The sequence below is a fragment of the Diceros bicornis genome, chromosome 37 (assembly GCF_020826845.1).
Source record: "Diceros bicornis minor isolate mBicDic1 chromosome 37, mDicBic1.mat.cur, whole genome shotgun sequence".
Lineage (NCBI taxonomy): Eukaryota > Metazoa > Chordata > Mammalia > Perissodactyla > Rhinocerotidae > Diceros > Diceros bicornis.
The window spans coordinates 4,277,084-4,302,340 of NC_080776.1; the positions used below are offsets into that span (position 1 = coordinate 4,277,084).

The 25,257-nt window shown below is 37.3% G+C and overlaps 1 protein-coding gene across 8 annotated transcripts in view; it reads right to left on the reverse strand.

The window, feature by feature from the left end:
- IKZF2 (IKAROS family zinc finger 2) overlaps window positions 1-21,800 on the reverse strand; it is a 155,408-nt gene extending 133,608 nt beyond the window's left edge. For 3 of the 8 annotated variants that reach the window (XM_058532935.1, XM_058532936.1, XM_058532928.1), the window contains exons 1-3: window positions 19,801-19,923; window positions 18,216-18,264; window positions 17,300-17,404 (exon numbers count right to left, since the gene is read on the reverse strand). In XM_058532935.1, coding sequence (XP_058388918.1) covers window positions 17,300-17,404; window positions 18,216-18,264; window positions 19,801-19,803 — 157 coding nt within the window. In that variant the 5' untranslated portion in view covers window positions 19,804-19,923. Of the gene's footprint in view, window positions 1-17,299; window positions 17,405-18,215; window positions 18,265-19,763; window positions 19,924-21,053; window positions 21,264-21,705 lie in introns of those variants that run through there. The other 5 variants (XM_058532930.1, XM_058532929.1, XM_058532933.1 and 2 more) reach the window with 5 other exon arrangements.
- Between the last annotated feature and the right edge of the window lie 3,457 nt (window positions 21,801-25,257).

The following is a 25,257-nucleotide window of genomic DNA, read 5'->3' on the forward strand; positions in this document are numbered from 1 at the left end:
TGGAGGTTGAGGAAGGAGAGAGTACCAAATACAGATTTGAAAGTCAAAGCACTAGTGGTATCTAAAGAAATAAATTGAACAAGCAAGAAGAAGACCCGCAGATGGAAATATAAGGACCGCTAACAGACGAAGGTGAGTACCAAATGTTTACCGTTCACTGAGTAATCGGCAGCCACTGATTATGACACTTTCAATGAAGCCACTCTCTCTTTCTCTTAGCTAAGGGCAGTAGATGCTTCTCACTTTTCTATCAAAAGCTTCTAGCTTTCTGATTTCAACTAAAGGGATCATTTCCTTGATCTCAATAGCCAGTAATCTAGAAAATCAAAACACATGTAAAAATAGAAACTTGGAAATAAATACTAATTACCAAGCCCAGGATCTCTCATCCGCAGCAAAGAAGTAAAAACACCCAATTCAAGGCATGAGAGCATTTTAAAGCAATAAAATGCTTCGTTATAAAGTGGTAAATAAAATTAACAGGCATCAAACACCAGAGGTGTGCCCAACCAGATACGTGACCCTTAAAATATAGCAATAATCAAAATATCCATGAACTCCACCCTTGAAAAACGAGGATTTGGGGGGATGCTCAAGTTCCCCACCATCCTGAAGAGCCACCCAAGCAGGTAACAATGCACTTTAATTGATTAAAAACAACCTTGCTAGCAGCTAAAAGTGTTTTACAGTAATTCAACTCCACTCACACAATAAAGAAAAAAAATGGCAAACAGAATATTACAGATTGATTACCACAAAGGGTTCTTTTCAGCATAAAAACGCAGATGACCTGTTATCATTAAATTTCTACTATACAGATTCAAACACTTTCAGTTCAGTTAGGATTAAGTACATTGCTTTCTATATACGCCAGTTAAATATTGTGGGCTTAATTTACAGAACCTTACGCCAAGCACACTACATTTCATGATCTTCCAAGTAACACAATTTTGTTCTAACGTTAAAAACAAAAAGGAAAACGAAAGGTAGAGAAGCAACAAAAAGATTACTTCTTAGGAAGATGATCTGTTACAATGTAAACAAAGAGAAGACTTGGTATTCTCCAAGCTATTAAATGCACTGCCTTATTTCTTGCAGCTATAGGAAGGATTACAAACCAATGTCTGTAAAACCAGATAACAACTGCTCATCTAAAATTGCTTGGACAAATTTAAGCAACATTTCAAGAAAGGATGCAGATAAAAACTGGAAAAAAAAACTTTTGTGAAGGTTGTGTATCTGATCCTAGGTACCGTTATAATAATTACATCATGGACAAATGTGATAATTATCACAATTGCTCTAAGAAAATTGAGGTCTGGCCTCACAATCTAGCATAAGCAGACCTGCATACAGTTTCAAGGAAGAGTTATTTGATTCACAGGTTTTGAAACGATCTTTGGGATTTAGCTTCTGATAAGCATTGTCTAAAAACAACAGCAGTATTACATCCCGTTTTCATGTGTGTCTATTAAATGGCCAGGTTACAAGTTGAGAGCTCTTGGATCATGGAGATTAGAAATCTTCACTAGTCAAATAATTATAATAGCAATAATAACTTTAAAACTATAAACTTTTTCAACAATACCTCTTACTTCATACTTCTTATCAAAAAATAACCAAAATGTCTCTGAGTAAATTTCAATTCTTTTAATTTATATATATATATATATTTTTTTTTTTTAAATCAAGATTCTCTACAGATCTTTTCAAGTCTTTTATGAAATCTACCTCTATATTCTAGAGTGCCACTGGCCAGAAAAGATGTGTTTTCATGAAGCCATGTGAAGCTTCTAAGCACTTGAAGCTTTTAGTCCAACGTGGCATTCTGCTTGAATGAGTGTTGAGAAGAGAGTTAAGAGTCTAACCTAGCACTAACTTTAGACCATTTATTTTAAAACTACCTTGTGGGTAAAAAGACGAGCTGCGTGACTTGGTCTGTGGTATCCTCAGCACACACAGTTCTGAGGTGACCAACCCTGTGGGGCTAATCTGAGTAACAATTTACAGGACTAACGGAGAGATGTCTCTAATGTGTCCCGTCAGATAAGCAACATACATTAACTCAAAAGTATTTAAAAATTAATAAGCAACCTTCTTAATTGAGACACTACTACGTATAACGCAGCGTGCTAGCTAGCTTCTGCGGAAAAGAAAAACTAATATTTCTTGAATTATTTCTTGAAATGTGTTAGGCACTATGATAGAAGCTATTCCAAAGTTATCTTACTAATCCTCACCACCACCCCAAGAGACAAGCACTAACTCTCCCTACTTCAAAAATGAGGAAATGAAGACTAATATATAGCACAGCCAAGATATAAATCCAAGTCTGTTCAGCTCCAAAGTCATGCCTGTCTGCTGCCCTCAGGCTGCAAAGATTACAGTCATTTTCCCTGCCCTCAAGGAGATTCCAGTCTTTCAGGGGAGATAAGATGTACACAAGCAACGGAGTAATGGGAAAACAAGATAGGAAGTGATAAAGGCTTCCTACTTTTTAGAAAAGAAACTACTCCTGGATAAAAAGGATCATTTGCTTATACGGACTGACTGCACTGCACTATGCTAATAGTCACCCCGACCCAAAAAAAAGTTAAACTTTCAAAGTGTACCTTTAAATGATCTCATTGGGATTTACAAAGATTTCTGCACCTTTTAACCAAATGACTGATGAGTGGTCTGTTTATATGTACTCTGCTATAAAATCTTTTTACAACTATATCCACTTTTCTCCTTGATTGTTCACAGGATAAGAGGGAAAAAATGGACCTTACTGGGGTCTGATACATTGTTCTGAGAATTCCTGACATGCAACAGAGTGATGCATGATGGTGTAGGATGCACAGCAGGCACCATGAGTATGGAAATTCATGAAATTTCGTGACCATACTGGGAATTCACTCACCAACACACCTAGTAAACAAGGAAACAAGTCCCTCCTAAAAGACTATTAGCTGGGCCAGCATAGGAGGGAGGCACACCCTGAAGTCAAGTCCTGCCACCAAACCCATCTTCTGAACTGCCATCCTCAAATGAAATGCATTACTACTGCACAATTACCATTTCAATTACATCCCTCACAAACAGAGCAGGTTTATTTGTGATTCGCTTTAATTAGGTAATTTTAGTTTCATTTCTTTAGTAATTGATTTGAATAGAACAGAATTAATAATTGCCTCACATCTGCACACACAGTTCTTTTCAAACAAGGACTATCTGATACCACTTAGACGAAGAGCAAAAATAGCCAGTCCAGTGACGCAGATATCTTGTGTTTTATAGGCAATGCTTGGGACTCCTTTTTTGTTGTTGCTATTGATTAAAAGCAGACTAAAAGCATGTTCTTCCTAGAAGACTATTTGATATAACATGTTTGTGGGGTCTGTTTCCTAGTTATTTGACGTAAGTTGTTCTTATACTCTTTTTATCTAACAATAAAATAATAGCTCCCATTCTGGTTAACGTACCATGTGCCAGTCACCATTCTGAAGGCTCTACATACATTATTTCTAATGCTTGCCATTCCTCTGACAAGGCAGATACTAATGCCCCTGTTTTACAAACAGAGACTCCAGAAAGAGATGAAATATCTGTCCAGGGGTCACACATTTGATATATATCAGGGCCCACTTTTTTATACTACTGAGGGAGGGGAAGAGGAAAATTTATTCAATTCTGTAATTTTAAAAAATATATGTTTATTATTTTCTAGTAACAAATAAAATGCTTAAGTAATGCCAGGAAGAATAGATTCCTCTGAGACTGCTTAAACAAATATGAAGTTCAAGTTTTAATGAACACATTGTATACATATTGTATGTTCAATGTGAAAGCATTTCCAATAGTATAAAGTATGTTTACAAATAAAATGCTACTTTTTATAGGCTTAAAAACAGTTTGTTTTCTTAAGCAAGTTCAACACATACCCAGATCTTGTTTTTATTATTTATGGGCTTAGCAAACCTTTCCTTCAACAATAATACATATGTAAACTTCACCTCATGTCTGATAAATTTTTACTGCAGTATTATCACAAGGTTATCACAAGGTTAATTTTAGAAGAGTGTTCCAGTGGGTAAAAACCAGCCTGGGAATTCTAAATCTCTGACAGAAGATGATCGCAAGAAAGACTTTTGAAACACTTGGTGCTTGTCTTAGCTAATTCAGGAGGAAAATGGAAAAAGAACGGATCAGAGAACAGAAACTGGATGCAAAATCCCTTCTCATCTGCTCAACATCAAGTTCCTTCTTCATTGCCACCTTCCAAGAGGAAAAAAAAGAAAGCAGAGAAAGTTCTTACTTTTTCTGGCAAGTTTATGGTCTCCCTAACTCCCTAACCCCCTTTCCCACTGCAGTGGAGTGAAAAGGCAGGTAAGGGACAATACCAAAGCTGAACTCGTCTGTGACAATTTAGGAATACGACCAGTTAGAATCTCTCTCACACACAGGGCATATTACATAGTTACTTTTGCAAAAGACAGCAATAGATTAGCCCAAGGTGGCCACCAGTAACACCACTGGTTTAGGCAGCAAACAATCTGTTCTAGGTACTTTTTTATATTTGTAAACTGCTTCAACCTGCTCATCTTCCTAGGCTGAAACTCTTAGGACTCCCGTTCTTCTAACCAGCCTACTGGCTTTCAGATATCTGCAGAAGGACACTTCTTTCTACAGAATCTCGATATTTATCTTCTACCAGAAACCATTCTAATCTTATTGCCACATTCCTCATCATTCGAGCAGGTAGCTTCTTTGATTAACTTATACTTTCAGATTTTTTTTTTTTATTTTATGCTTGAAAGAAGAAAAAAAGGGAGAGAAAGATCCTATTTTCATTTGCCCTATTCCTGTCTAGCAGATTTACTAAGTCTAGTGGATTCTGTGGCTTGTCCCACACTATTGGATTTGCCATTTTATTCTTTCTTCTCGAGCTGGCTCTCTTCTATGTTCTCTGCACCGCACATGGCCACTCTTTGCTTTCATATGCCTTAAGTTATTTTCACAGGTCCTACTCCCATTAGGAACACACTGTGGTATCTTTAAAAGTTTTAACATAAAAAATTAGCAACATTCAATGGAGTTTTAAATTAATGAACATGAAAAGAAGACTAAGGCTCTTTTAAAAAGTAAACTTGATTATCGTATACAAAGTAGAACAGAACATCCAAGTATAAATTTTAACTCATTCTGCTCACATTTCTTTTGGAACCCTAATGCTACAATGTCCCCGTACCATTGCCAGAAGTACACTGACGTGTACATTATTTACCTTACAGTATCCCATGCTATGAATGAAGATCACTCATAAAAAAAATTCAGAGTACATAACATTATTTGGAAATTCCACTGTATTATAGCAATTAAGAAAATAGCTTATATTCAGACTAAAACTAAAACAATATTCAATAAGTCTGTAGACAGTATTTGTATATGAGAATAACCCTGACTTCAGTATTTATCATCAATGGCAGTGATCCATTTTCATTAGTCTATAATATTACTGAAATTTCAAGGTTAAACCTATATGATCAGAGCCATCACCTGCTCTCTTATTTAGCTTATTTGCTCTCTCTTATTAGCTCCATATTTTATTTGTTTGAGAAGATGGTTGACTGAATTACTCTTTTTTTAATCACACAAGTAAAAGATCGTTTGTAAAAGATCCAAATAATGCAGAACTACTTAGAATAAGCAATAAAAGGCTCTGTTTACCCTCACATACCCCAAAATGAACTCTATCAATAGTTCGATATTTCCTTCTTGTTCTAAATTATTCTTTGCATTCACACACATGCTCACACAGGCACTTTTAAAACGTAAATGGCACCTTCCTATAGGCACAGTTGTTTGAAAGCAAGTTTTTAGTTAACTATAGCTTCTCTGATTTGCTAAAAATATAATATCTCTTCAAATTTGTTACCAGCTATTGTTATCAAACTGGTACTATTGTACTCAACCTGGGACCAATTTATACTGCTCAAATTCATCAAAATTTTTTTTATGCAAACAGCCTTACTGTGATAACAACTTATGTAGAAATAGTTTATTTTAAATTGTGTTTTGTTCAGGGGCAGAAAGTGTTTCTTTTTTGTTTTTGTTTCCAAAAAACCGAATCCAAAAACAGTCATTAGGTCATTAATTTGTCATAGTTCAGACAGATGGCAGTGTGTAATTCATATTTTGAGAGTTTAAAAACAGCAGACTCACAGAAAATATCTCATATTTCTTTTCCTAGTTCTCAGTTATATCCAAACAAAATCTACTACGGCTTTTAAATATTTTGCAAATATTCAGTAATATAATAGAATTCATTTCATATTTCGAAATACTATATTTGAATCAGTGTTTTTAAAGTGTGTATAGTTTTAAAGCAATACCTAAAAATGATTAGGTACTACCTACCTATTTTCAATACCTAAAAATTCTTAAACAGCCAATTTCTAAACTGTAGGTGATATATGGGTGATCTAAGTAATCAATTCTAATAGAAATAAATGGACCTATTTCAATTAGGAAATAAACATATCCTCAGCTCGAAAAGGTACAGAAATGCTACTTTTCAGTCAAAAAGGTAAAAAATGTATTGAAAATAAGGCAGTCTACATTAGACCATCTAGATAATGAAGATATTGACCTAAGTCTGATTAAAAGACTTGTAAGACATGTCTTATACAAGAAACATATTTTCTTATGTAAATATTACTTGTTAAAAACATGTATGTTTTAAACAACAAGGATCTTTCTGAAAATTACCATAACAGAAACTGTTTTATATAGTTGTAGAAGAAATGATATCTCTTTACAAGTCAACCAGAAATTCTTAAGGTTAATTCAATGGAAACAGAGCAATGCAGTACCCCAGCATTTCAAAATATGACCAAGCCCTGCATACAGATGTCTTGGTAAGAAGTAGGTAGGGTCGTCATAGTCAGGTGTAAGGAGAACTATAGCTTCCATGATTACAAGAGAGCCATGACAAAAATGTCAAAGGTGTAGACGCCCAGAATGTTAATTTATTAGAACGTGACTTCACACTGATTAATTATATGCTCCTCAAAATATCTGGAGTGCATAAAAAAAAGTTAATTGAACCATTCCATTTTGTACACGCTACTAAAAGCAGTTTTAAATAAGTGATAGAGAACTGGTTTTGAAATTATAAGCATGTGGAATTCAATCTGTAAACTCTAAACATGCTATATAAGATATTAGTAATGAAGATGATGAGGATGACTATAAAATATTCCTGGAAACATTTACATTAGATTGGATTCCACTAAACATAACTGCATAGAATCAGAAAACTTAAGAACTGTTTAGGATCTTAGAGATCACGTTTTGGGGGCTGATCTAAAGATTACAAAATCCTTTTTAGAGTAAGACATGGTTCAAATAAATACATACCCAAACAGAAAACCACAAGGAAATTAGGATTTCAGAATTATTTCAACAACTAAAAAATCAAGTTTCCAAATTTCCTCAAATATGTCAGAAGCACATTATTTAAATACACATGCAATATGCTAATCATAAGTAGTTCCTTAATTCAACAAATAATTACTGGGTTCCCACAATGCCCCAACATGATAGTATATACTGGGGATGAAGAGAGAGACAAGGCATGGCCATTTTCCTCAAAGAGTCACACCTGGAAAATCTCCAATTAGCTTCTTTGCAATCAATGTGTGGCCCCAAAATAAAGCTGTATGCTTTGAAAAATATTCTTAAATTCATAGTCAGTAATTAAGATGACCTTCCATATTAACTAATCTAAAATACTATAATTTTCTATAAAATCTCATTTGCTGTAGTTAGGCTGCTTCAATGATTTCATGAAACTGGTGTAATGTTTGCTCCTCCTGACCTATAAACTAGAAGCCCTTCTAGATCCCCAGCTAACTTAAGGTGTCCTTCTCAGGTGGCAGCGCTATTTTCCATCTTCATCTACAATGGCTATTAAGACCTCTTAAACCGCTGACCACATCAGCCATCAACATTCCTGTGAATGGAAGCTTGAATTTATGGAAAGTAGTTGAGGTATACTTTATAGGCATTATAAGACTGCTTTCCTAGAGTTAAGCTATAAAATCAACATTTAAAAATCTAAAGCAGAAATGTAAAATTACATTAAAGAAAATGAATGGATCCTAGGCCAGCAAGAATTGGTTGTAACCTGATTACGTGTATTAATATAAGTTAAAGACTGAATCTGGGGGATTTAGCCAAGGAAGCCAAGAAGAAAAATGACTATCAGAAATATTTTGGCTGAATCTATATATAGGGAATCTAAATCCACGTCCATTCAGGGGAGAAAAAATTGGACAAAGGACTTCAACCATAATGATCCAAATGGCAATGCTATCTCTAGTGTGATGCTGAATATATTAGGCTCTCTTACTCTGATGCCATTAAACATGTGAATTATATAACTAACTCCCTTTGTTCAGATTCCTTGCTCACCAAATAGCCTTCGCTGATTACCCATATAGGTCAGTTCACAAGAACAAAATGATCTGGTCAAGCCAACTGGAGTGATCCAGATCCTGTGTTAGTTGGTTGGGGGTTTTTTGTTTGTTTGTTTTATTGTTAATCAAGGCATAGTTTTATTATTAATCAAGGTATAGACATATATTGGCATTCTGGTTTTAAATATCAATTTTGTAAACTTGTTTAACGTGAGTCAACCCTGAGCTATGGATCCACTCTAAGTGTGCCGTCAATCAAGTTTTGGAACTCGCAAGGCTGAGGGCCAAATCCTGCCTTATAAAAAATTTCTTGGGGAACTGGTATCCTGTGGAAACCTATCTTAGGAGCTGGTTTATTTTCACCTCTGTTTCATTGTGTGTCTTCAATTTTATACACTTTTGAATAATTCTTGGTGGTAAAAAGTGAAGAGTAATTCATTCATCTATTATGGATATAAATCATGGTGGGCACATCACACTTATTTGCTTGTAACGCAATAGGATTACTAATATCTCAAATAAAATATGAATTCATTTGGAGCCTGAAAGATAACAGTCTTCTCTACAAAAAGCCCTAACATATTTTTTGCACCCCAGCATCAGCAGTGCATCACACAAAGTAAGTACTTAATAAACGTTTGTTAGATCAATGATTGAAAGATGAAAAATATCTCTCTAGAGAGTTCTGAATCTCCACATACAGGAAATCTCAGATGAAGTATTTCCTTCATTAACGTTCATTTGGAATTCCATAGTGTCTCGGGTAATCTGAGCTTACATTTTTAAGATGGCGTTCTATAATAGATATTTTGAGACAATAAATATGTTAATTATATTAAGATGTTTTCTATACCACACTTCTCCCTCTAAGTAATGTTACCCCAAGGGAGCACAACATTATAAACTTTTTAAAAAATTAAGTTATGTACCGGGGCCGGCCCAGTGGCGCAAGTGGTGAAGTGCCTGTGCTCCACTGCGGCGGCCCGGGGTTCGCCGGTTCAGATCCCGGGCATGCACCAACGCACCGCTTGGCAAGCCATGCTGTGGCGGCATCCCATATAAAGTGGAGGTAGATGGGCATGGATGTTAGCCCACGGCCAGTCTTCCTCAGCAAAAGAAGAGGAGGATTGGCAGATGTTAGCTCAGGGCTGATCTTCCTCACAAAAAAAAACAAAAATTAAGTATGTACCAAATCATTTTCTAATATATATCACGTATGTACATTTATCTCAAAGTTTTCAAAAAGGGTATGGATAAAAGTATTAAATTCCTTGACGATTAATATGGCAGAACTAGCCAGTATTTAGCTAACAAATCATTCCTCGTATATTTTAAAATATATATTTATTTACGAAGAAATAGGTTACAGAATAAAAACAAATCATTACATTAGAAGCATTGGAGTATATGGCATACATTAGCCTTATGATTTCTTAAAATATAGAACCATAAAATTTATGCTGTTAAATATACCACAAAATTTTAAAGAGGAGGGCTGGCATATTCTGTTTAAAAATCAGTGAGTCAATCGCATCAACTAATCCAACTTCTGAGACTAGCATAAAAGGACTCTATGAATCAAAGAGAGTTCATTAAAACCTGTGCTCACACATTTCAATATAGAATTTTGATTTAATGGGGTAATTGGGGAAATAAGGTCACTGATCAAATGCTGAGAGTTACTTAGGGAAGAATTTTTAAGAGATACTAAACTACTGTTAAAGGAAAACAGGAGCAAAGTAACCAAGCCACAAGCTACATATTAGATTTCACTCATTAGGAAAATTCACACTTTGGTCTAATCTATCCACCTGCCTGATTACTAGCCTCTCCCAAATGCCACAGGTGCTTCAAACTCTCCGTATCCAGAACTGAACTGAACTAAATCTTTTCCTGGAAACCTGCTCCAGCATTTCCTGTCTTCCCTGATGGAACCTACCGCCATCTATCCAATAATCCAGGGATCATCATCATGAACTTCTTCCTCTCCTTAACCCTACCACCCAAGTCCTGTCCACTTTAAGGTATTAAGATTTTCCCAAATCCTCTTCCTTTTTATCCCCACTACCACTAGCTCTCAGGACTTCTCACTTACTCATTGAAGCAGCCTGTTAAAGATGCCCCTGCCTCCAGACTGGTCCCCATCCACACTCTTTTTCCCCACATTGCAGCCAGTGTGATCCACATCAAAAGACTGCAGTCATCTGCCTTGTTAAACCCTTGGCTCCCTTGAAAATGAAATCCAAGTTTCCTCTTCTACAAGATGTTCCATCATCTTACCCTGATTAATTCTCCAGAGTCATTTCTGGCCACGAATTCCTAGACTCCAACTTCACACTCTAGAAACACCAATCTGCTTGTATTTCCCAGAACATCTCACGTTGTTTCTCAGCCCCATTGTGGGTGCTTCATTTACTGAAGAAAACCCTCTTACTTCTTTCCTAAATCCTATTCATTTAACAAGTCTCAACTCAAGCAGCCTCTCCCTCTAGGAAGTCTTCCCAACTAGTATCACCCCCCAACTCCCCATAACAATCAGGACACTGAGCTCACCAGAGTCGAATGCCCTGTTTAGATGTCTGTCTTTCAAACTAGAGTGAGATCCTAGAGGACAAGGATGGTGTACTATCTACCTTTGGCACATAAAAGGTAGTCTATAAATATTGTTGAATTAATCAACTAGAACAATAGAGCAACATGTCAGATGCCTATAAGTAATAACTATATTTTAAGCTTACTTCAAATTTAAAATACCTAAACTATTACCCCCAAAATGCACAATTAGCAACAATCAGACCTGGTTGGGTATCGTCAAATCTGAATGTATGGTACTACCGGAAGCATCACATAAGATGAAATTGTAGATGTAGATTTTTCTAAGAAAGAATTGATTCTAGACATGGATAGGTGACTTTATTAAGAGAACTTTTCCTTTTTCCACTCTTAATGACCAGTGTCTTTGGAACACTAGCGGTAAGCAATGACTTTCTTTACATAAAACCAAAAACATAAAACTGTACTCAAGAACACTGAAATCCAATAAAACAAACTTCTAACATATAGACAAACGCTACTTCTTTCTTAATCAAAATATTCATAGATCTTTAAACAATAGAGGGATTTGGCTTCAATTTCTTTACCCTAAATTATTAGAAATTCCTATCTCTGTTCCCTGGACCTATGTAGTAAAAAGGAAAGAACAAAAGACTTTAATTTCAAACAGATCTGGATTTAAAAACAAACCCTTTTCCTTATGAGTCATGGTTCAATGAAAAAGTAACTTGACTGCTGAGTGATGGCAACAATCATTATTTATTGGATCTCAACATGTGCCAAGATCTGTGCTAAGTATTTTACATGTATTGCCTCATTTAAACCTCAGGACAGCCCACTGAGGTAGGTATTGCTTATCCCCATTCTACAGATAAGGGAACTGGAGCTCAGAGATGTGAAGTAACATGCCTAAGGTCACACAACAGACTAGTGACAAACAAGGTATTCTAACACAGGCCTGTATAACAACAAAGCCCATATTTTTAACCACTTACAATCTACTGCTTCTGAGCCTCAGTTTTCCGTATTATAAAACAGAGTGACTACTTACCTCACAGAGCTGTTGTGGAGACTAAGGGAAATAATATGGATGCATCTAGCTTGGTGCTGGGCATCCTACATACACTCAATAAATTATGCCCCCCTTCCTCTCCTGCTGCAGTGGTGATTAAACATTTATAGTGAGGGAAATAGTTCCTAAATACTTTGTACCTACTTCAAAGCAGAGATATTCTGAGTCTTGATTAATTCACAAAAGGAGAATACTATCAGATCACTAAATATATTTGATATAAATAGACACAAAGGAAAAAAGCAAAGAAAAACAACATATTCTACCATAATTTAGGACTGTGACCCTGGTATCGATCTTTCAGAACATCGGAATATCAAAATAGATCAATATTCAAAGTTAGGAGAGAAGAGCATGGAACTCAGAGATCTCAATTCATTAGGACTTGAAGGAAGACTCCCAGTAGAACCTAACCAATCACGTTACATTAAAAAAAATGAAGTACTTCCAGTGGGGAAGATAAAGATTTGGATAAAGATAGAGACAATAAGGATAACAATTCTATAGTAAGTTGTTTTGTTTCTTGAAGACAGATCTTTATTCTTACTTCGAAGCAGCCTAAAAGGATGTAAGGGTGGGAATAAGGTGCAAAGAAAAAATTACAGCCCTTTTTTTTTTTGCTGAGCAAGAGTTGCCCTGAGCTAACATCTGTTGCCAATCTTCCTCTCTTTTTTTTTTTTCTCCCCAAAGTTCCAGTACATAGTTGTATATTCTAATTGTAGGTCCTTCTACTTCTTCTATGTGAGCTGCCACTACAGCATGGCTATTGACAGAGGGGTAGGGTGGTTCCGCGACTGGGAACAGAACCGGGGCCATCGAAACGGAGCACGCCAAACTTGAACCACGAGGCCGTCACAACTGGCTCAAAATTACAGCATTTTTGATATTAATTCCCTACATATATACACTTGCTTTAGTTCCTTTTTTTCCTTTGCTACATAGCCATGACACTTACCTCTGATAGCTGTAAGGAAATCAAATCAAACATTTTTTTTTTAATTTCCTAACAAGTAAAAACCAAATGTAAGGTATGTTGGATATACACACAAACCTAAGTACTACCATTCAAAACAGAGTGAGTTTTTACATCCAGCCCATCTGGTGTGATATTTGGGTGTATCCTATAGAAATCTAACCAAGGGTGACTGCCAAACTAAGCCAAAGGAGACAGCTCAGAAAGCTGGTGAGTCCATAACATAAGCTCTATTTTTGAGTATCTGCTTAATGAGATCATCTGAGATCACTCCACCCTCATAATAACCCTGTTCTACCTCTGTCATACTGTTTTTGTCACTAAGACCTGGGTCAGCAGTGGATGCGGTGGACACCCCGAAATATTAACATTATAGAGAGGTATCAGTTAAGTAATCTAACTAACCCACAAAGTAATATCACAGTTTTATGTCTCAATCCAGACAACTTCATCCTTCTGCTAAGGGACCTAAGAGGTCAACTGATGTCTTGAAGCCTCCACTTCCACACATAAAAAATGAAAATCATAATATGCTTCTGCTTCACTAGGTTCTAAAAATGGAAACTAGCCAAGAAAAAAAATGAATGTGAAGCACTCTGAAAAGAATAAACTAGATTCCCTGACCTGATTATTGGTCAGAGTCTTGTAAAACTAGAATTACTACTTCCAATTCCACACATGCCACCTGGCCATCACACCGACTGATAAATAGCATTGACTATGAAGTTGATCCATGTAAAGGTTTTAAAGTAATATAAACAAAGTTTGTGTCACAATGTATTTTCATACCACTTAACTATCTCGAAGGAAAACACACTTACGGGTATTATAAAAATAGGAGGTAAGAAAAATAATATTAGTCACAAGTTTTTGAACTTCAAAATTTTTTCAAAATAGTCAGCAGCAGGTATAGAGCAGTTTGAAACCAATACTGAAGTGTCTATGCAAGAATCGGAAATGAGCTAACCCAGAAACAGAAGGAACCACGAAGTCTCATCTGATGGGCCAAAAGACAATATGGATTATTTTTATATTGTTCTGTCTGAGTTGTCTGTTCTCAGATTCTTAACTTCTAGATTCCACTTTTAAAATCACTTAACATTGTGTATTTCCAGTAGCCATCAAGGCATATACTGTCATCCCTGACACCGAAGATTGTCAGCAGACTCAATATATACACTAACGATCTCAGGCGACAATCCCCATCTGCTCATCAAAGAGATCCTTATTCCACAAGAAAAAGTCTAAAGTTCTCTAAGAAAACTCATTCTAAAACATAGGAAGTAGTCACTATGAAATGTTACGATCACTAATACCTCTTACTTCTTTTTAAGATTATCTTACATGCTGAATTTTCAAACCAAAACTGTCAGGCATTATAACATTTTCAGTTATTCCCAAGTCGCTCATGCTCCCTTCTAGTACTGTCAAATAATGAAATGTCATTATTTTTTATACAATAGCTGGCAGCAAGTTGTACAGATACCCTTCATCTTAGAATAGTCATCAGATAACCTAAACAAATGACTAGGAGCTTTTAGCAACACTGACCCCTTTCCCAAAGCCAAAATTAGTGGGCTATCACGTCTTATTGACACTTGACTGCCAGAATGTTAATTATTTTATAAAAATCAAAGGTTTTATTTCTTTTATTCTTTTCTAAACTGTTTTAAAATAACTTTTTCCTTCTTATACATATACTTCTGTCCTCTCCTTGCTGACACTGGAGGCTATCTTATTCAATCATAAAGGTTTTCACATTTACTTTTGGCTTTAATACTTTCAATCAAAATTGCAATTCTGTTTTGGAAAGCAACAGCCCTTCAGGAAGTACATTTAAAGATATTAAAAAAATGCAGAAAATAAATAAGTTATTTTCATTTAATCAAGTCAACAAGGCATATAAAAGGATTTAGGAAAACCAGTGATCTCAGAAACATGTGATTTGACAGGTCACATACACAGAAAAATTATTCCAAGTCCCAGAAAAACATCTGAGTGACCGATTCTAGGTGTCTTGTTCTAATTAATAGACAAGAGTCCCTCTCTGCACTGTTTGCTTTGGCAATCTAAAATGCTGATATTCTCCTAGATCTAACAGAAAGGAAAAATGGGTATCTTCTCCATCTAACACCTAAGTGGGTAACCTAGATACTGTAAATGGAGGCTACATAAAGGATGCAACAGACAGCTCTGAAGTGAGAGCCAAAACATTTAACCTGCGACTCTTTGGAAAAGAACGCGAAAACACGTGCAGCTTAGCCAAAAACTAGACTAACATGGAATTGCCACGGGCTAGTAGGTTTAAAAAAAAAAAACTCTTTACCCAACATAATTTTACTGCTGTTAGGTGAGAAAAGTTCAAACGTCAAAAGCACAGTTCTTATTTGTTCAAATTGATCATGCCTACGCTCTGCACTGTTTATTTAAAATAAATGGGTGAACTGCCTTTTTCAAATTAGTATTTGCAAAACCAGGATCAAATTCAGAAATAAAGGAGCCAATTAACCAATTAACAAGCCTTTCCCTGCTTATATTCTAGTAGTGGCTAGGAGATGACAGTGAAAAGTCTACGATTAACCATTATTATCTACCCCATATATTCAACGTTTCTAAAGCCAATGGCGAAATATTCAGCTAACAGAAATTGCATATCAATCTATCTTTACTCTTTAGGAAATTATACAAAAATTATCTGAGAAATAAAAATCTGTTCTACCAAAGAACTACTAATACTAAATGCAAAAATTGTACTGCCAACATCACAGTAGTGTAACTTTTATCAAATCAATAACCAACTAGCAAAAACATAAATTAATGCCACAAGATACATCATAAGAGATTAGCACTATAATTTAATATACATTCACCCACTCACTATTTATTTTTCTTTCTACATGATAAAGGAATTTCAACAACTGAGTCTAGAACGAAATCTTCCTAGGAAGTGCTTCCCATTAATAAAAAGAAAGAAAACTTTTAAATAAGTAAAATTTCACATAGTTCATTCAAAATCTCAAGTCAGTAGCTAAAATCAATTAAAGTTAATGAACTGCAAAATGTATTCAATAGTACTCTATATACTTCTGTTTATAATTCAGAAGTCTTTACTATTTACAAAGCTAGTAGCTTTATAATAACCTTAAGTATTGAGAACTGTAAGAGGGAAGTGGAAAGGAAAATTTGTTCTCTCGACTAATCAGAATTAACTTAAGAACATGCTCATAATTCAGTTGATAATTCAGTTTTCTTTAGTTAGTAAATCTTTGTGAAAAAAAAGGAAAGAAAATGCCATTCCTTCACATCTCACCCAAATAGAAAACTTTTAAATTAAATTATATTTACATATATAAATCATTACAAATCAGATGTCCTTTCTGTATAAGAATATAACACATACCAAAAGTATAACGAAAACACAAGATTTCAAATTATGTTTGAGGAGTGACAGAGCATTTGCACTTGATAACTAAACTGATAAAACATTATAATTAAGAGAAAAACCATATTCTTAATAAACTATTTTGTCTTCTGTCATGACAGCATGTAAGTTTCTCTTTTATTACACAAAAACAATGTTTACTCCATCCATGAATAACTCTTTATCAAAAACAGTAGCCCAAACTGTCTATTTCTGCAAGTTCAAAACATCCTTCTGAATTTTCTCAGTTCTCTGGACAGTCTAAAACAAACCTCTTTCACTTTGTTAGAGAAATGGATGTAAATGAGCTCTACAAATTTTCAATTACACTTCACTTCCAATGCTTTGAAGGAGAAACTTTCACACGTTAAAAAAAAAAAGGCAAGTAACACCGCAATTCTACCACCGATGGTACCAGCTTTGTGCCAAAGCAATATAAAACCATTTCTTTTTTTTTTTGTGAAGAGTACTTTGGAAGTGACGTGTTTCCATATTGTTTATCCAACAACAACAACAAATCTAGTCATAAACCTGGCAAATCAAAACAATAACCAGCAAAGCCTAACATTTCTTACCTGATACAGGTAAGCACCAGCTCCCAAATGCCACCTTGGGATAGTGCAGACTAGTAAGCAGACTCATGTCTTATGATACCAGAGTGAACAGGAATAAATCTGTGTTGTTCTTTCTTTAGCAAAATCTATAGCAGCAGCTACACCACAATCTGAGAGGACCCCACAGACCTAACAAATTCAAGTCTGTCGCTAGAGACATAGGAAAAAAAAAAAAAAAAAAATCATAAAATGAAGACTTACTGCTCGTCATGTGACTTGGTGAGGCGTGCTGTCCATTGGGTGTGCTTGAGGTGAGGTCAATTGCCATACTGGAGTGCTCCCTTTCAGGTGAAAGCTCATTGTCACCTGTGTTCACAAAATAAAATCTTTTGGTCTCTGTGCATCTTCACATAAATTCTAATTGCCAACTTTGTTTCATACATGCAGTGGCATGCAGAGCCCTGAAATGTTAATGGAATACATTGTTCCCTTGAAAGAAACTATAAGGAAATATCATTTAGAATACAGTCAATGAATGGAATGATGAAAAGCCACGACCAGCCCACGATAAAAAAAAAAAATTACAAAATTTCATTATCGCAAGAATCTTAACTGCAAAACAAGGGGAATCGGGATAGTTGATTTCTAAAGTATCCTTTAGTGAAAAAAAATAAGGTTTCTTTTAGCATCTAATTTAATCATTAAGCATACAGTATTTATAACGAGCACTTTCCAAAATGTTGGCTTTCAGAGAGTTTGATGTTTGAAAGGAGAGTTGGCTAAAAACATGTCAACTTAAGGAAGCTAATTCTCTTACACATTATGTGTTGGAAAAATTAGGTTACACAGTAGTAAATATTTAGTACATCCCAGATTAGTAGACATATATGTAACCTGAACTATTCTAAACTTAAAGTAAATGAAAAAAATGAAGTAAGAAAGTGTTGATCTGCTAAGCTACCACTGATTTAAATATTATCCTTAAAATAGTAAGTATATTTCTATATTTCCTTCTGACTTCACTTCTGTGCTGTTATTTTCTCAAACTCATTGAAAGGTGAAATGGTGACCAGATAGAAAATAAGATGACAGAAAACTTATAATTCAGACATTAAAATACAGGTAATACAAATATAATTTTATTACCAATAACAAATTAATGAAAATGAATACTTACACGTTATATAGCCATCAATAGCCTCTGTTTCCATAGTCAAAGTGCAATGCTGCAAGACAAAAGATTATATCCTTAACACAGTGATTCCTTTCAGTATCTGCCATTAAATGCTTAACTCATGTGAAGCTGCAAAGAGCTAGCCCATGTTGCTGTTCCTGCAACCTGTGCCCAAGAAACATACTACAGTGTACTGCATGTGCTCATTTGCAAGTCATAGAACTCTTTCTGCAAATGATCTGATTCCTGCTGGAGATAGGGGAAGAAAGATAAGTGTGCTGCGAGATGGGCTGGAGCAAGAAAGGAATGACTCTTTTATTCAGAATTGACTTGGTTGAAAGGAGAAAAAATGGGGGGGGACACCTCAAATGTGCCAGCTTTAACGGGTATTTAAGTATTTTACCATTCACGACTTCCTACAATCGCACTGCAGTGAGAGGACTTCCCTAGTATACAGATAGCTCTATTCACAATTGTTGCCAGTCGGTTCATCATGTTCTAATAGGGAGGGGGGGAGGACAAACAAACATAAGAAAACAAAACAAAACAAAAAACTTAGTGCCCAAGTGTCTCGAAGGTTTCTGCAACAGTTACCCAACTCCCGGACTTGTACTGACATTTTCGCCTACCCCAAGTTCTGTGCAAGCACCTGTTCAGTGTAACCTTAATTTCCTGCCAGACCATGGTTGGATACAAACGCCAAGCCTACTTAATACATTCTGATTTTGAAAATTTCCTAAACTTTTTGCTGTCGGGAAGGGAATTGCTTTTTTAAAGTTTGGGGAATTATTTTCATGCACCAATGACACCAAACAAGCACTTACTTCTCAGAAACAAAAAGTAAATTATATGAGATGACACCCCCTAGCTTTGATTGCACATAATGAAAAGATCGATAAGCTAACTGTATTCTTTGAAGGAAAAAGTTTAAAGAATTGACATGTCCTGAGGAGATTTTTACTTATTTTTTTTTTCTTTGGCCCTGCTCCTTTTTGCCTTTAGTTTCAAAACTCTCACTGCACCAGCAGCTAAATTATTCACAATGAGCCATTTCTGTATTGATCGCCAAGTATATTTAGCCCTGGCTCCTGGAATTTCTCCATTACTTACTGGAAAACAGGCAGCTTCACTTCTTGTCTCCAAAACCACTTCCCTTCTCCCTCCCCTCCCCTTCTTCACCACCACCCTCCCTACCCCCCAAAAAACTTTTCTTTCTTTCTTTATGGAATAATCAGATCAAATTCCCAACTCAGTCACTACACATAGCACTTAAATTTCAACCTGCTGTACTGTTATCAAATTCTTTCAAATTATGATTACATAAGGCTTTCAAGAAAGGCATCCGTAAAGTTTAAAAGGGGAGCAGTTTCTTCGGATATTTTACAAATGAGTTTACCTCTTTAAAAATGTACACATTTAACACACATATTAAAGAGAAAGAAACGTCAGGGAGAAGCCAAAGAAGTCTGCCCCATCAATGAAATGGTTATTAACCCTCAGAGCAAGAAAGAAAGAAAAAGCAAAGGAGAAAGAGAAACGAAATGTACATACAAAAGAAATTGTCCTTTGATTAAAAAAGATTCATCACCATTTCCAGCTCTGTCGGGAGATCTCTGCTTCTTCTAACCCCTCAAAGAGGAGGTGACAATGTCGGGCTGAAGATAAACGGAGAAAGAAAGAAAGAAGTTTTTTGTGTTTCCCCCTTCTCTCTTTCCCTCCCTTGCCCCCTCCAAGCCAAGCCCCCTGCAGAGTTCAAGGCGAGGAGGAAGGGAAACGACTTTACAGGTGGGTCATTCCGAGCCCAAATCCAGCAAACAGATCGGCTGATAAACAAAACCAAGAAATGAGAGAGAAGGAACACCCCCCTTCTCCTCCTCCTCCTCCTTCTCCACCTCCTCCTCCTTCCACCCCTCCCCCTCGTCCCTTTGGGATGGTCTAGTAGGAAAAGTCACTCAGGAATGGCACCACGTACTTTCAGGAAAGAGGAAAAAAAAAAGAGAGAGAGAGAGAGAGGTCAGTCAGTGCTACAGCAATGCGATTAACAAGAAGAGAAAAAACTTGATCCACCGGTTCCTTAAGAATCGACCAAAAGCTAAGACAAGAAAACTGAAAGAAAAGGTTGGGGGGGGGAGTAGGAGGGGAGGGACAGTCAGGCACAACCCAGCTAGGAACCTAGGCCAACTTCACAGGACTGTTTTTCGCCCTTGGCAAAAAAAAAAAAAAAAAAAAAATTAAATCTTAATTCTATGTCTTTCGCGCATACTAGAACCTGTCAAAGTGATTAAACTGCTGCCTTTTGACATGTGTCATACCAGGTTTTTGTTGTTGTTGTTGTTGTTTTAATTCCAACAGGATCTGGATACTACCTTCTCTCTGGACAGCTGCAATTTATTCCAGGCTACCCAATCTTTCTTGGAATTCAAGTTAAAACAAAGCCAAACAAGTCCAAATCCATGCTAGCCACAGAGATGAGAACTGATTAATCGATTAACATCCCAGAAACAGCTTACAAGGAGGGGACAATAAATTAAAGCAGAGGAGAGCATCTTCAACCCGATTCCCTGAGCGTCCTTTACAGAAATCATTGCCCTAATCAAAACCGCAATCCATCCCTCCCAGAGAAAAACATCTATATTATTATTACCATTATTACTGGTTAACAGCAACAAGTCATTTGATCACATCGCAGTGCAAAACGAGATGCTACACAATTACACTTAACTTTGAAAACACTCCCCCCCTTTGCAAATCAGAGACACATATTTACAGATAATCTATGAACCAGAAGACAAATAAGACAAGAGCTGTTCTTCACCACGCAAAAGCCAAGCGGAGATTTACCTCAGCAGTGCCTGCAGTAAAATACTGCCATCACCCTTTTGTTTGTGTTTACTGTTAGTGTGTCCTCTCTGTTCCTTCCTCTCCTGTGCCTAACGTGTGTTTGTGCACTGCAGTGGGTGGTGGAAACTAAGGCAGAGGATCTGTAGCTAAGGGTAATCCTGTTTTTACTTCCTCCATCTTCAGCGAGGAGCAGGGTTAGCCCGGGACAGCTGGTCAAACCCCGAGAAACCGATCCGCCGGAGCCCGAGCACATCTCCCCCGCCGGCCGGGCTCGCGCAGACGCCCGCGGGCGGAGGGCGGAGGGCGGGCTGGCGGCGGCGGGGCCCGGGGCGGCCGTGCGTGCGCGCGCGCGCGGGGGGCCTGTGCGCGCGCGCGCGCGCGTGTGTGTCCGTGTGTCCGTGTGCGCGCGGGCCGGCCGGGGCGCGTGTGCGCGTGTCTGCGCGCTGGGCCGCTCGGCGCGCTCGGCAATCGATTACAGGACAAGTGCTGCCCCGGCGGCTCCGCGCCGCGCGCCCTCCCCGCGCCCACCCGCGCGCCCCTCGCCCCGCGGGCCCCGACGGCGCCCCCGCCCCCCCGGGGAGCAGGTAACCCGCCGGCCGCGGCGCCGCGGCCACCCCGGCCCAGCCCCTCCCCGAGCCCTCATAAACCTCACCTCCTCTGCCGGCCGGGGAGGAAGGATGGCAGCGGCGCGCGGAGGCGCATTTCGGCCGCGCGAAGTTTGCTCGCAGTCTGGGATCGGCGGGGAGGCCGGCGACCCGGCGCCCGCCGCCCGGCGCCGGGGTCACTCCTGGCCGGAGCGCGGCTGTGCGCCTGGACCCACCCACTCGGGCTTCGCGGTAACACCCTGCGGTGCAGTTTCAGCAAACGGCACCCAGTGGACCAGGACGCGAATCAGGATCGAGGGATCCTCGGGAATGGATTGAGAAGGAAATTCAGGTCTGAGATGGAGCTCCACTCTGACTATCTGGAAAGTGCTTTACGGTGCAAGTTTAAAATGAGAGTGTTTGCTTGCTTTTTCTCCCCCCGAGGGCATGTGCCACATCCACCAAAGTCAAAGGAACCGGGAGGGTCCAAAAAGTTGTTAGGAGTAAGGTGTCGCCCATCAATGAGTTACAGCTTTTTATTTGGGAGGAACTTATATGGATCGTCAGGAGAAAAACAAATGCATGTTCTTTCTACAAATAGTAGCATTTAGCATCTCTCTTGACCGCATTTGCGAAAAGAGGGAATAGAGACTTCTATAATTAAAGGGAAAAGGAAAATGAAAGGAGCTGAAAATACTGAACTGTGTAGTCTGGGTGGCTTAAGTTTGAAAACACATGAAATTATCAGGACTGCCAAACAGCATTTCTGAGAAACCATATCACAGATTGTGAAGAAAATCGATGCCGAAACAGTAGGAGCGAGCACCATCCTCCTACTCCTTTCAAAAATCCCAGAAATAGTTGCCGAGGTTTTTTTTTTTTTTTTTTTTTCCCCCTGCTGGAGAAAGAGAAATCATACATTGAAAGTAAAATCAGCAACTATATTGTAAACCACCACTCTATATGTCTGGGAAATTTTGGATGTCTTTTCTTTAGATTTTGGGGTGGAGAAGGAATTCATTCACATGGATGTACAATAAATAATGGATACCATATGACTTGTATTATACTATATTTTGATAATGAATTAGTTTTTAAAAGTGTATTTTATACATTGTATTTATTAAACAACAATTGTAGGCTCATTTTTAAATTATGGAAAATGGTAGTTCGTGCCATACTGCAAACAAGTTTAACCAATTTTCATTGGAGAGCAAATCATTTGGGCTCAGGCTAGCAACAACTTGATGACAATTTTAAGAAAAATTGCAGTTCCTGTGAGTTATGCAGTGGTAAAGCAGGGCTTTTTTTAAATGTGTCTGTCAATTATCTAAATAAAAGTGATTTTCCTAAAGCCATATTTGGGAAAAACTGAACATGGAACTCCACAAATCATTCTAATCATCCCATAGATAGCAAAGATTTTAATCTTAAATTAGCAAATTGATCTTAAATTATCTTAAAAAGTTGGAATGTTGTTCATACTATGTAAATTCCTAATATATGAAGGGTAAAATAACTTTTCTGAATTGCCATTAAGTCCCTCCTACAAACTAAGCCTAAGTGTTTTAAGTATCTGCAAAGTTATGGAGGTCCTTAGAAAGGATGAATTAAAACATTCAAAATTAAGGTGAAATATCTGAATAGTTTAAGCAAGTTAATTTTTTAGTAGAAGAGGATCCACTGTGAAATCTTAAGGTATCATCCTCAAGTTCCCCCAAGCCACCACCACTGAAATAGTCCTTGCCCCTGGCTGATGAGAGCTTAATTTAGCTCCCTTGGAAGCCTATCCTTTTCAGAATTCCTTTCATTGGCTCCCTAATCGCCAGAGGCACACTCTCTCCCTCTAGTGGCTAAGCGCTCAGACACTACATTCCCTGGCCCTGTCTCCCCAAGGATAGGGGATTGGGGAAGGGGGCAGTGGCTCCCAAAATTTAGAATTGCAAAGATGTCATGACCACTTGAGAAACTTTTCCCTCTTTTTGACATCCTGTATTCCTTTCTCATTTGCAGATCATGGTATATTCAACTCACCCCAAAGAAGTCGGGATTGTGTTTACGTCCTAAAACTAGGGCTTCTATTTCATCCTCTGTGGTAGAATTGTCCCGCCTCTGACTCACAATTCCACTTGTGGGAAGGAACCTTTGTATAAACTGTAATTCTCTTTGTTCACAATTTTCCTCGACAGTTTTTTTATAGTGGTTAGAGGATATATTTATTTTCATCCTATGCCATAACTACACTGCACACATTTTTAAAGTACATATATAGTTATACCATGCATAAAAATGTACCACCAGGAACTCGCAATGCTATATTCATTGGCCACTGTATCCGGTTGGAGAGTTACATTTTCACTTTGGGGAGGAGGTGAGAAGATGGGGAGAAAATGTACCCCACCCCCGCCATCTTTCACATAGCTGGTTCTTTCTCATCCTTTCTGTCCCATCCTACTGAAACTGCACCTTCCCAGCACCAACCCCTATCTTAGCACCTCACACATTTCCTTCATTATACGATTTGTAAATATTTTATTCATTTATGAAGTTTTTGAAAGAAAATCTGTCTCCCCCACTAGAATGTCATCTTTCTAAGAGCAGAGATTATGTCTGTCCTGCTACCAGATGTTTTCTCAGAAGCAGCACAGTGTTTGGTGTGAGTTGGTGCTCAATAAATATTTACTGAATGAGTGAACATGGAGCTGATCACATACCTAGCTTCCATGTGTTAAACTCTGTTTTCCAGGACAAAAAGGGTAGGATATTAAAAATATATTCAAATTCCATAAAAAAAATTTGGTCAAATCTTGGCTCGTAAGTCATGTTACAAATATCTTTAACAGATCAGCTCTGTTTTATGGTCCACGAGAAGAATGTGAATGCCTTGGTAGATAATATGAATTGTATAAGTATAAATAGTAAAAGTGGTTAAAATTGTATATCAAATATAATTTTGAGTAAGATACATTTATGTATGTGACCCTTCTGTTTCATAAACAAATTATTTCATGTTAATACCTGATAATTCATGAACCAGATTGACTGCTAAAGAATGACGCAATTAATTTTATAACCACGAAGTGCAATTAGCAAAAGAAAATTTTCAAAAGGCAATGAGGCTAAAAGGCACATTATAAAGTATTAGTTTCATTTTCTTTGGATGGTTTATTTTATCTGTTTTAGATTTAAAAGGCCTAGTACCCTTTAAAGGAATTTGGATAAAAGTGCATTTTTGTTTGCTCAATGAATTAACTCTATGTTTTTAAGTTTTGGTTTTGTTTTTGTAAGAGGGTCCAATTTGAAACATTGCAATACTTTCCTAATATCAAAGAAGAAATTTTTGGAAACAAACCACACGTTAATTTTTTTGTTTGGATGGCTCTATTGGGCCAGATATAGAATATAATCCCCCAGTCCAGAGTCGGTGCCCTAAAATAACTTGAATCCCTGAAAAAGTTAAGATTCACGAGCACACATAGGCACAGTGTTTTAAAACTTGTTTTATTTTTGTCAGGTGGTGTTGTTCTCTTCTTTGAAGTGGTGTTCTTTTTAAGTGGGATATGGAACAATGGTCTCACTTTCTCCTGTCGACCTAGATTGGCACTATGAAGAAGCAAGGA